Source organism: Dipteris shenzhenensis, chromosome 31 (genome assembly GCF_047967505.1).
Source record: "Dipteris shenzhenensis isolate YYH24624 ecotype China chromosome 31, Dip_SZ_1.0, whole genome shotgun sequence".
In the NCBI taxonomy this organism is placed as follows: domain Eukaryota; kingdom Viridiplantae; phylum Streptophyta; class Polypodiopsida; order Gleicheniales; family Dipteridaceae; genus Dipteris; species Dipteris shenzhenensis.
The window spans coordinates 36,980,217-36,992,046 of record NC_141626.1 but is presented as its reverse complement, the minus strand read 5'-3'; the positions used below and the strand labels follow the sequence as shown (position 1 = coordinate 36,992,046).

At 40.6% G+C, this 11,830-nt stretch overlaps 1 protein-coding gene across 1 annotated transcript; it reads right to left on the bottom strand.

Annotated features, from left to right (window-relative positions):
- Positions 1 to 9,032: 9,032 nt before the first annotated feature.
- On the bottom strand, positions 9,033 to 11,534 carry LOC147881410 (naringenin,2-oxoglutarate 3-dioxygenase-like). The gene is made up of 4 exons (XM_087402388.1): positions 11,008 to 11,534; positions 10,595 to 10,922; positions 10,282 to 10,507; positions 9,033 to 9,046 (listed from the first exon to the last, which is right to left on the bottom strand). Exons 1-4 carry the CDS (start codon positions 11,532 to 11,534, stop codon positions 9,033 to 9,035), a joined length of 1,095 nt encoding a protein of 364 aa, XP_087258514.1.
- Positions 11,535 to 11,830: the final 296 nt, after the last annotated feature.

The window sequence follows — 11,830 nt, the reverse complement described above, 5'->3', positions numbered from 1 at the left end:
TTGGAGATGTTACCAGCATGCAAGTCTAACAAAGCATCCACACACGTCTGCAAGAAAGCTATAGATACACCCAACACAGTTCACCATAGCCATTAATCCAAACGGGAAAGACTGGCATCATCCACCCCCACCACAACCATTATTCTAAGTGGGAAAGATTGTATCATGACAATGCTGCCATCCTTTAAGGAGTTCTCCAATGAGGCACCCGAAATAAAGGAAGGATGCCACCAGCCACTACTGTACCCAAAAAATTGATGGGCCAAACCCCTACCTCTTCAAGTCAAGAGAAAGGACACCACTAGCTCCTCAAGGTACTGTCCAAGCCAATGCTCGTACCTGGAATTTAGCAAGAGAACTTCAATGGGTAACTTTGCTTCCACCCTTAATTCCCATGCCAAATCTAGTTCAAGCTCCTAAATAAATTAAACCCCAAATAAGGAGATGTGAACTGAAGCCCAAGAAACAAAGAAGTGATCCAAGTTGGATCCCTAAGCACTGAAGGATATTATGAAGGTAATGCATATGACCCAAGACACTCCATATGGCCACTTCACCTTCCATTGACCCTCCCAAGGGTACAAGGAAATCTCTAATTTCATTAGGTGGCATAGCAGCAACAGTCCAACAAGAAACTACCTTTAAAATGGAGGTAGCCCCATAGGAACCTATTTCTCACCCATCGAAGGAAAGAACCACCCTAGCAAAGTTGCAACTGACCCCTTTATACCCTGAATCCTTAGGTTACAAGGGAGACCATCATCAATGACCACAGTAGAAACACAAAAACCTGCTCCAAAAAAGGGGGCAAAAACATAAGAACCAGGCACATAAAAAGGCAAGTTGGAGACCAAAGCAGTGGGTGAGCCTCGATGGGTTCCCAATAGCAAACCCCTGAGTTCCATCTCTGCATCTATTTCTACATCAACAACTAGCATGGTAGCCACTATGCATTTTTTTTGGCTTATTATTATTCTACTCTAAGATATACTTGAATGGGAGATGATGACTGAAGAACGCCACCTCTATCTCAACTCAAAAATTAGGTTTTGATATGAATCAAGGGCCTTCACAAGGGTAGGACATTCACACGTATTTGCATGTAGCTTAAATTTTGTAATTTACATGGCTACCATATTTGCATGTATAAGGACATGCATGATAGTCACTTTTGGGAGCCCCACCCACATTTTGCAAAATCTCCCCTCGTCAACTAGACTATTACTCCCTCATGCAAGTGGCTACCAGCTATGAGGTCCTCTACAAACTATGATCCAAGGATGGATCATGAACAGGGAAAGGGTCATGCCAAACCCCCATGGTTAACAGTTATGCTAGCATCATGGCACAAAGCTCTCCAAACGGTTTAAGGTTTTCAAGATATTTTGCAAGATAGAGTAGAGAAGGAGGAAAGGATGAGAGAAAGATAAAGGAATTCTACCTTGGAGCCATATGGGCCTAAGTTCTTAAAAGAATGGGAGAGAGAGAATGGAAAGAAAGAATAGGGTTGGCCCTGCCTTCAAAAGGTGGAATGTATAAAAGACTGAAAGTTAGACATTAGTCTTCATTGTTGTATGCACAAGTTTGGAATACAAGCTCTCTCTTTCTCTTCAAGAATGTTTGAGTATTCTCTTGTTTCTTTGTAGTGCCTTTGTGTTTGCCACTCCATCCCCCTTCATTCTCCTCTTCTCTTTCCTCCTCCCATCTCTTCTTCTATCTTCCCTTCCCCTTACCCTTTCCCCTCTTGTGGAAACACATTGCAACAATCTGGGAGTCTCAAAGGTAACACTTGAGGATGGTTCATGGTTGCAGTGCTCCCACAAGTAGTAGTTAAGAGGAGAGGTTCCCTTGGCATTCCTTCAATATCCCCATGACACATGAGTCATTGCCAGGCTACATAGAATCTACAATTTCAATACTCATATATGTTTCACTTTATCACAAGATGAAACTTTTATGTTGCATGATTCAAGAATTGTATATTAAAATGAGTCCATTACCTTCATCAAATTTCTTTTCATAATATACAATTAAAGTTGCATCTATGCTATCCAATAATAGTTAGGGTGGAATGCACTTATAGCTAGGGTGGAATCCAATAATAGTTAGGGTGGAATGCACTACTAGTTGTATACCCACCAACATGAAATTATAGTGCATTTTATTCTATTGAATCCGAGTGTCGAATCCCCTTGTAGTTATATACCTGCCAAGAAAGAAATTATACATTCAATTTCCTTAAAAATTAATGAAAAGTAAATTAATACAATTACTCTTGTCTAGAGTGTGCAATGTACAACATGACTATGTTCAACTCACACCATATCGAGATTCCTAAATTCTTAAAGAGATATATCATAATATCTTCCCCATTTTCAAAAGAGGAGATACAAATAATGAATTTCCATTATTCCATAATAATACTCTTGTTGAGAGTTTGCAATGTACACATGACTATGTGAACTCACACCATGTCAACATGTGCCTAAGCTATTAAAGAGAAATTGTGTAATGCCTTTCCCATGTTTAGAAAATGAAATTTGTAAATAAGGAATATCCATGTTTTTGGGAACCATTTTTCACAACATTTCTTTTAGCTTGTTTTGATTAGAAATTAATAATCTTCATCATTCCAAGTATTCCCACCCATATTTGAGAAATGATTGGAAGTAAATATGGAGCTATCCATACAATTGTTCACACCTTTATAGGGATATTTTGCGTTCGTAAATTATGAAGCCCTTGAAAAAATACTATAAATCATTGCCAATAAATTACATTCCCAAAGATCAAATGACAATTCAAAAGAGAGATATAACAAAAAGTTTGCTTGTGACACATAAATGTATGCAAGTGAATAGGTATGAATAGACTATGCCATCTATGAAAATGTAAGTGACATGGCAATTGATAAAGTGGGGAGTGATTCATAGCGAGAGAGAGAGAGGAGAGAGAGAGAGAGAGAGAGAGGAGTGCACACGATATAGCTACCTATACACTATGTTGTATTGAACATAAAAATGAATATATACACGAGACCACTTGGGGTTAGGGTTAGAGTTTGCCCCTAATGCCCTTAAGGTATGGTGCAATTTACACCACCCTGAACACCCCCTCTTAAATTGCACTCAGTAATAGAGAGTGCATGTAGAAGATATTTTCGTGGATTTTGTTGGGTGCATATGATAGCATCCAAAACTGAATTTTTTCTTTTGAAAAGAATCAGAGTGGAATGAGCATATGTGGGCACAATGAATGTTGGAATTACCAACCTTAAAATGTGGCTAGCCTCATCTGCAAATGGTGGTTTGTCAGTTTACACTTGGCTACAGTTGAAATTGCATGCAAGGATATTGCATGAACAAGATTCTTGCCTCAAATCTTGACTATAGTTGACTCTCTCCCCCTTATGTTTTGGTGTGCCATATGATTCACATGATGGTCACCTTGGATCTCTAAGCTGGTGGCAAAAGCTTGCTCCATCATTTTCTCATCAATGAGCTTAGCCTTTTGTGTGAAACTTTTCTATAAGGTGCATGGCTTGTAGAGGTCGATGTGACAATCCCAATCGGTGTGTGTGTTGGGAGGTTGATCACTCTGCCAAGTGTCACAAAGCCCTGATGTGAAGAAGTGTCAAGCTACCAAATGTAATAAACTGGTATCAAATGTGAATGTGTACACCAATGACAGATATGATTGAACTGATGCCAATGAGAACTAATCAGGTGATATGGAAATGACTTACTTGGCTTGGTGGAGTTTAATCTCCTCTATGATTGTGCTAATCTCAACTAGACTACACGTTGAAGCAAAAAATGTAGCAAAATGAATTTTCATTTGTTCATTTTATGTGCTGGTGGGTACACTACAATGGATCAAGATGTGGTTGTGATGAAGAGGATTGAATGATGCTAACCTCTGGAAAATTAAAAAGAAAGGTCTCAGGAGCTCCACGTGTAGAGCATGTCAGTTGATGATTTTTGCTTTTTACAACTCTTGCAAATTCCACCTAGATAAAAAATTATGGCTCCCGAAAGATTGGCCAAACTTTGATCACAAGGGTGCCCAAAATGGATGATGTGGATGGAGGGTGATGTGGCAATACTATTCAAATGCTATTTATAAAAGTGTGTTTATGTGGCACACTGTGCTTAGATGGCACTATTGACATGGCATGCTGATTGTGATTTGTGGATCTGGAGATGCTCTCCTTTGGGGCACATGCATTGTATCAATTGCCCTTATAAGGTCCTCTTCTCTTTTGAATAAACATCTCTTTTGTTCCATTTGTTGAATCCTTCATGCTGTTCCATCACCATTGTGGCTGATGCATAGGAGCAAATTTGCCCACATCGTGAGGTGCTACTTCATGGGAGATCAGTTGCTGTGTTGACAAAATTTTGTGTGCCATCTGCTTGTATGAAGGTGGTAGGCAATGGGAGCATAGGCATGTGGAGGTAGGTTGGCTGTATGGCATCATTGAATCCATGTAGAGTCATAGTCACCGCTTTGTGAGCTTTGTTGTATGGCGTCATTGAATCCATGTAGAGCCGTAGTCACCACTTTGTGAGCTTTGGTGTGTGAAGACCTACATGTGCCCATCAATTTGCAGCCTTTGCTTTAGGTCATATGCTCCTTGTGGCTACATGAATTCAATCATTGGACTATAGGAAAGTGGTTGTCGTTTAGCTTGCATGAGCCCTTGAAGATGGCACTAGTTGAGTCATCCGGGTTAGTGAGCTCATTTGTGAGTCAATGGAAGAACTAAAGAAGAAATGAAGAATCATAGTGCCTCAAAAGAAAGGTTTACACCTTGACATAGCCATGATAGAGCAAGGGCTTACATACTCTCTCATGAAGGATGAACCTCACTCTCGGAGATGGAGGGTGCCTCACACATGGAGGGCTTGGTGCCTTGACAAGAAAAAAGGGATTGGCAAAATTTTGGGCACTTGTTTGGGGCTCTAGACTTAGAATGAAGGAATCCAGGTTGTGGATGAAGGGCCAAAGCAGCATCACTGATGAAAAACCGCACGAGTTCTCACCTTCCTGCCATGTCTTCAAAGGTCAAGCTCTTCTTCCCCAAGCAGGAATCCTCGTCCAATTGCACCACAGCTTGATCTAAATTTCCTTTTTGAATTCCACACACCTCGTCTTGCTCTTTCCAAAAATGGTTTTGGTTGTCTCTCGCTTGATGTTTTGTTGTTGTTTCGTTGCATGTTTTGCATGCTATTTTTGTTCTCGTCTGATTTTGTTCGTATTTTCACAGTTCAAGTTGTATTCTAGTCTGTAGATATGCTCTACATCTTCACTGGGACTACATTGAGAACCATGTAAGGCATATTCCAAGGTTTGGAAGAAAAATGCAGTGCATGGGAGCTTCAGGGCCTTGCAATATGTCTTTCATGTTCCTCTGCTATTGCAAAGTTCGATCTTTCAGCTCAGAAGTTGCAATGCAACTACAATCTCTTGTTTTGTTCATATGTTTGTAATGCAGCTGAGGTGCAACTATTTCAGTTGTCTTGATTTATTGTATTGTAGATGTATTGAGTTGTCTCAATTTTGTCAAACTTTCATAATTGCAACATAATCTTATATGTTTGAACAACCCACGAGTGTTTCAACTTGTGCATGCACACGAATGAAATGTGATTTTCCTTGTTTTTGCTGAGTTTACAAACTAGTAGAATAGATTTATCCTCACAAGATAGAGAAATTAGAGACATCTACATCGCGCTGCCTTGAAAATACACTAAGAATGGGTTATTGTGTCCCCTCATGTAGGTCCATCCATGATATATTCTTTTCCTTTCTCCTACCATGGGTTTCAACTCAATGGTCATCCTCGTGCACCAAACCAACCGTTGGACTTACAAACTACAATGGACTCTCAGGCTCTTGCTTTAGTCCCACAATTCTTACCCCCAACTATCAAACCCATGATTGGAAGTTGTGGATTTGAACTTGGATTCACAAGATCCCTTCATTCTAGATGTGGACATTGTGCCCTCTTCCCAACTCGAAGAGGTGCAAGCACCTCCATAGCATCACCACAGTGCACATGCCATGGCTACTCTTGATACAATTACTCAAGATGTGCCACAATTAAGCCAACTTAGTGGGAGGTCTAAAGCAAGAGCACCTAGAGCATTAAAGGATAGTGATGGGTATGGAAAGATGTTTTTGGAAATGGAGTTAGTGGAGGTGTTGTGTCTTTGCAAGGATGCTTTTGATCAGTGTAAAAGGACGGTGGCCTACTACAAAAATTAAAAACTCACAAGGATCAATGGCAATGTATTGCCCAAGATTGTGCTAAGAAAGGTGTGTAGTTCACATGGGAACAACCATGATAAGTTCTCAAAGATATGGCCCACATAGAAATGGGTAAGAGAATACGAGGCAAACATCCCTTCCAATAAGTCCTCCTATTGGTCTTTGACTCCGAAGCAGTGATTTGGTGAGAGGATGAAAGTCACAACCTTCTCAAAACAGCTATGAGACACTATGGATCGTATATTCAAGAAGGATAGGTGTGTGGATCCGTCAATGGATGTGTTTGACACTTCGAAGTATGGTATGCATTTCAAAATTTGCCATACAACGCCTTATTTCATTTGTTATAATCGAAATCTAATTAGCAAAATGACAAACTAGATAGTGAGTTGAGATCATGAGAAGCACATTACATGGTAGCATACTACCCCTTTTGATTGGGCAAGAATCTCAAGGATTACTAATCTATATCTTCTTCTCAATATTTTTAATAAGATATATTTTCTTTGGGCGAGAGGGTGGGGGGGAACACACCCTGATATTTGAATTCAAGGTCCTAAGTCAAAAGGCAAGAGTACTTTTGTCTCGAGAAATTATATATATATATATTTTCAATGCAAGCAACCATCACTTCACCACATCATCTGTGACACCTCAATGATTGCATCTTGCAAAAATGGATCCCTGGAAGGTCTTGCCTTATGGCTATACTCATACATGGAATCTTAGCAATGTAAGAGAAATAATTAGACTAAAGATAGGATAATGACTATCTGAACCTACACCTCAGTTTTAAGGTAGGGTTCAGCCATAATTAAGGTGCTTTTTTGTGGTTTCTATGTAGGCTTTGAGGTGTTATTTGGGGTCAATTGAAGCAGTTTTCAAGGCTATAGGCATTGAGAGTGTTGACTAGTGGTGAAATCCCCTCTAGGGTCTAGCCATAAGCACAATCCAAAACTACAACCAAAAAAAGAAAAAGGGTAATCGAGAGGTGACTCCCATCCCTAAGCATGTTTACTAGAGATCAGACCCTCACAAGCCCTTGCCTATAATTGTGGCCTCTAGGGTTGCACTACTAGCAAACCCTACGTATCACATGTGCTCAAGGGGTATCTAAAAAACCCCTCAACTAAAGTCTCTCTCCCAATAAAAACACCCCTCTTTACTTATGAACTAAGTGATTTTTTCATAAATTTGAATTTTAAAACCCCTCTTCAATATTGTAATATTCCTATCAAAAAGATGAATGAAATTACCCCTCCTTTTGAATGCACGTGGTACACTAAAATCCTGTGAGGTGAACCCCCCCCAAGGCTGTGGCATCCTCCTATACCATTGAAACCCATTCCCAAGAAATCATCGACAAAACATCATGTGATCCACCATGTAGGAGCAGAAATCTATGCCTAAAATATAGACTAAACCATCCATTGGTGTGTATACATTGAATATCAACACAATATCCTTGGCCACACTTATATAGAAGAGCATCCATCTTTATGGAAAGCATTTTGGCTATATATAGCTGATTGGCCCTTTGAAGTATTCAAGTCCTCTAGCTAGCTTCATGTCATCCCAAGGCCCACTAACCCTACTAGAATAAATCTACTAATCCAAGGATTAGCATCTAGGTACATAAAATTATTCCCCTCTTTTAAGCATATCCTCTTAAATGAGATTGGAAAAGTTCTTTTACAACTAGCAATTAACTCCTAATCTTGATTCCTCCTCAAACCTATCCTTCCACTTACCTTTGAACTCTATAGTTAACTTATTCCTAGGTTCCCTTTCCTTGAAATTCATAACTCTTTCAGTTTTATGTGGAAAATATGTCAAATCCTCAACTTCCACAAGCTCTTAGGGGAAAATGAGAGCCTCAAGCATCAGAGCTACTCTTTCAATTTATTGACATGAAAGAAGGAGTGAGCTCTTACGTGTGCAATCAATCTAGTTCATATACAACCTCATTAATCTTTGTCAAATTTAAGAAAGGTCCACAATACCTAGGGGATAACTTTATACCAAACATCATAACCTCTTCAAATACTTTGGTGTTTGTAAATATAACCGCATTCCCTAAAAAATGTCTCTAGGTAAACACCATCCATAAGCATAAAATCATGGGCTATCATGAGTACTCCTGATAGATTCTAGCATAGTCACTAACATATCTTGCATTTCCAACAAGAGCTACTTAGCTGCATCCAGCTAAATACCCTTCCCATCCACGTTGTATCAAAGGAGATAAGGGTTGATATCCATACATAAGCATGAATGGAATGTAGCTAGTATTGTAAGCTTAGCATTATTGTAGGAAAATTCCATCATTGGTATATACTTCTCCCAAAAAGATGGCCTCCATAGACACATGCCAAAAGAATATCTTCCAAGACCTAATTCACCCTTTTTGTTTTCCCATTAGACTCTTGGAAACTTGTACTCAAAGTGGTTTCTAAATTCCCTACTAGAAGTTCCTAGAGAATTTGGAACTCTATCATTGACTAGGTTATAAGGCAACTCTTATAGTCTAACCAATTGCTCAACAAGCTAATGAGCCAACTTAGTATCCATCACAATCATCTTTGTATAGGTCTTAGCATCTTCATCAATCTATCCAACACCACCTCGATAGCATCATGTGGGATGTCTAGAAGAAAATAGAAATACTCTCCCATTTACTTCTAGGGATGTCTAGAAGGTGCAACAACCCTCCAATCTTCTACCTTATTCACTTGACATTTTTGAAGTTTACCATGTAGTCAATAATCTTGGCCTGCATCATAGGGCAACAAAACGTCCATCTTTTTAAGTCATAGGTTCATCAAATTTTTGAATGAGCTATGGTTGGGAAGTCATGACATTTCTATAAAATTTTCATTTTCTTGACCTAAGGAGCATACTTCTTCAATTGCAACCCATATATTAATAGCTCCAACTCAACCTAAACCATGTTAATGCTTTTGAAGAAAAGTTTATAGTATTGTTCTTCTCATCCTACTATTTCTTTCTATAGTCCTTGACAACGTGCCCACTCTTGCTATAGTAGTGGCACGTACCCTTAAGCTTCTTATTCTTCACATCCTTCTTCTTCTTATCATTCTACTTTGAATTAACTCAAGAGCTCAATTTGGGTATGATCTAAGAATCTGTGCATAGTTGTGGTAAGGGTGATCAACTCTAAGTCTTAAAAAGTATTTTCCTATAGTATAGAGATGTGTTTTCATGCAGTTGCACTAACTTATGGGGAGGCCCCCTAGAAATGTGTCGCATCAAATTCCATTGATACCCAATGCGAGAAGGTTTACATGGGTGTATTTTCTACCCCTTAAGGACCAAGCCTTTGCTCGGTTGAAGGACTACTAAAGAAGTCTAGATTGTAGTTGAAGACTATTTGGGCTCACAAATGACAATAGTTGTCTTCTAATGCTTTGGTGAGAGCAAAATGGCATTAAGTAGGAGCCAACCAATGTTGGGTCCCTTAAGAGAATGGAGACTTGAACAAAAGGACGGGACTGTGGAGAAGTTGGCAAGGATGATGTTGAAACATTGCACAACCTTCCTCATCCACTTTTATATATGGCCACGTATATCTCTATCCTCAACCGATCTTCAATGATTTTGTTCCAAAGGTGACTCCATTGAGGCAGGTTTTAGTAAGAAACTCGATGTGTCCCATTTTCAAATTTTTGAAGGAGATGGGGAAGCTTGACTCCAAGTCCCACAAGCTGATTTCGGGTGGATGTAACTCTCTTTCCAAAGGTTACATGTTATATGACCCAAGAGAGTAAGGAGGTTGTGGTTAGCAAGAGATGTTGGCTTGTTCGATTCGCGCTTCCACTTCCAAAAGAGCAACCACTTCTTGGTGAAGGTTATGTTTTGTATGAGATGGTATTTCTTTTACGTAGATGGCAAACTACGTTTGACAAAGGAACATAAGAAGAAGATGAGGAGCACGAATTCTCACATGCAAGAGAAAGGAAACGAGAGAGAGAGAGAGAGAGAGGGTACCTGCGTAGAGATTGAGGGCGTTGAGGCCTGGGCGGCCGGTGACTAAGAAGTTGATGTATTCCCCGTAGATAAAAGGCTTGTAGTGAGCGGCCTCCGCCTGCTGCTCTAATGGCTTCACCGTCGCAGCTCGCTCAGGCTGAACGAAGAATCCCAACGACAGCCTCGCCTTGCCAGAATTCAGCACAGCCCGATGCTCCGCGCATTGTACCGCACCGTTCGTCCACACCTGATTTGTATTTCCGTCACGCTGCTCGTTAAAACCTCCGTCACCCTTATATACAATGAGCAATACAAAATGCCAAATTGTTCCTACCTTCATGACATCGCCCACGTTCACCACGAATGCATCCGCCCTAGGCTTCACCGCTCTCCACTCGCCGTCCTTGCCCCGTAGTTGCAGACCACCCACTTCGTCCTGATAGAGCAGTGTAAGAGCGTTGGGATCAGTATGAGCACCCAGACCAATTGCCAGGGATGGTTGCGGGCATGGTGGATAGTAGTTGTAACGAATTCCTGATGCGTGGCTTTCGAAACATGATTGAATTGCAAGGCTTGGTTCCAATCCCAGTCCCTCCATCAACATCTCGACAACTGTTCGTGCAATTGTTTCCATGGATTTTGTATACTCCTCAAAGCAATCGCTGCAATTTATATCTGTATCATTAGTCTGCCTCTCTCTTCTCACACACGCACAACCCCAAATAACATACATGATTACCCAAGTACCTGAATTCCTTGTTTCCCTCAGGCCAAACAACATCGGTAAAGTTGGACTTGACTGTCTCCGGAACCGATCCGAGACTAAGAGCCTCGATCCAACCATGCTGAGATCTTGAAGGGTCGAACTTTCCTTTGAAGTTCGCAACCTTCTCCTTAGTACTAGATGGCAATTCGAAGAAGCTACGGCCAAAGAATTCCATTTTTCTCAGTAGCTCCGGATGCAGGCCATGGTTAAACAGTTGGAAAAAGCCCCACTCTTTACAGACAGTGCACAAAAAGTCGGCCATGCGACTGCGCTCTTCCTTACTCTGGCAAGAGACAAGCGCAGAGAGATCGAAGGAGGGAAGCTCGAATTCAGGGAGGAAAGCATCATGAGGAACCTGGGGTCGCTTTGTTTCGGGAAGGACAAACTGAGGGGGAAGAGTTCGGGAGGAGTTAGCAAGGGCAGCGACGTCGCTGAAGCTATCAAGGGAGAGCAAAGATGCAGCGAGATCAACGTTGGAAGCTGGTTGAAGGATCTGAGCTTGTGCCATAGCGAGCTAGTAAGCTTCGCAGCTGCGGTCGATCGACGGATGAGGGGCTGAAGAATGGAGAGCTTTGTGATTGTCAATGGAGAGGTTTATCCTTCATAATGTAGATAGACGTTTTTGAAATAATGGAGAGCTTTGGGAGTGTCGTCGTTACATACATTTAGCCCATCTTCGTCTCCTAATCTCCCTAAATGGATTCCAAAATTCATATCTCCTAATCTCCTTAACATTTCCGCATTGCATATTGATCGTAATTTTACATAGAAAATTCAGGTGACAACAAAAGCGCATAAATATCA

Coding starts and splice junctions, on each gene's coding strand:
- LOC147881410 (XM_087402388.1), bottom strand. CDS start 11,534: ATGGCACAAGCTCAGATCCTTCAACCAGCTTCCAACGTTGATCTCGCT. Junction 10,923..11,007: donor GAGGGAAACAAGGAATTCAG/GTACTTGGGTAA, acceptor TATAAATTGCAG/CGATTGCTTTGAGGAGTATA. Junction 10,508..10,594: donor ACGTGGGCGATGTCATGAAG/GTAGGAACAATT, acceptor AATACAAATCAG/GTGTGGACGAACGGTGCGGT.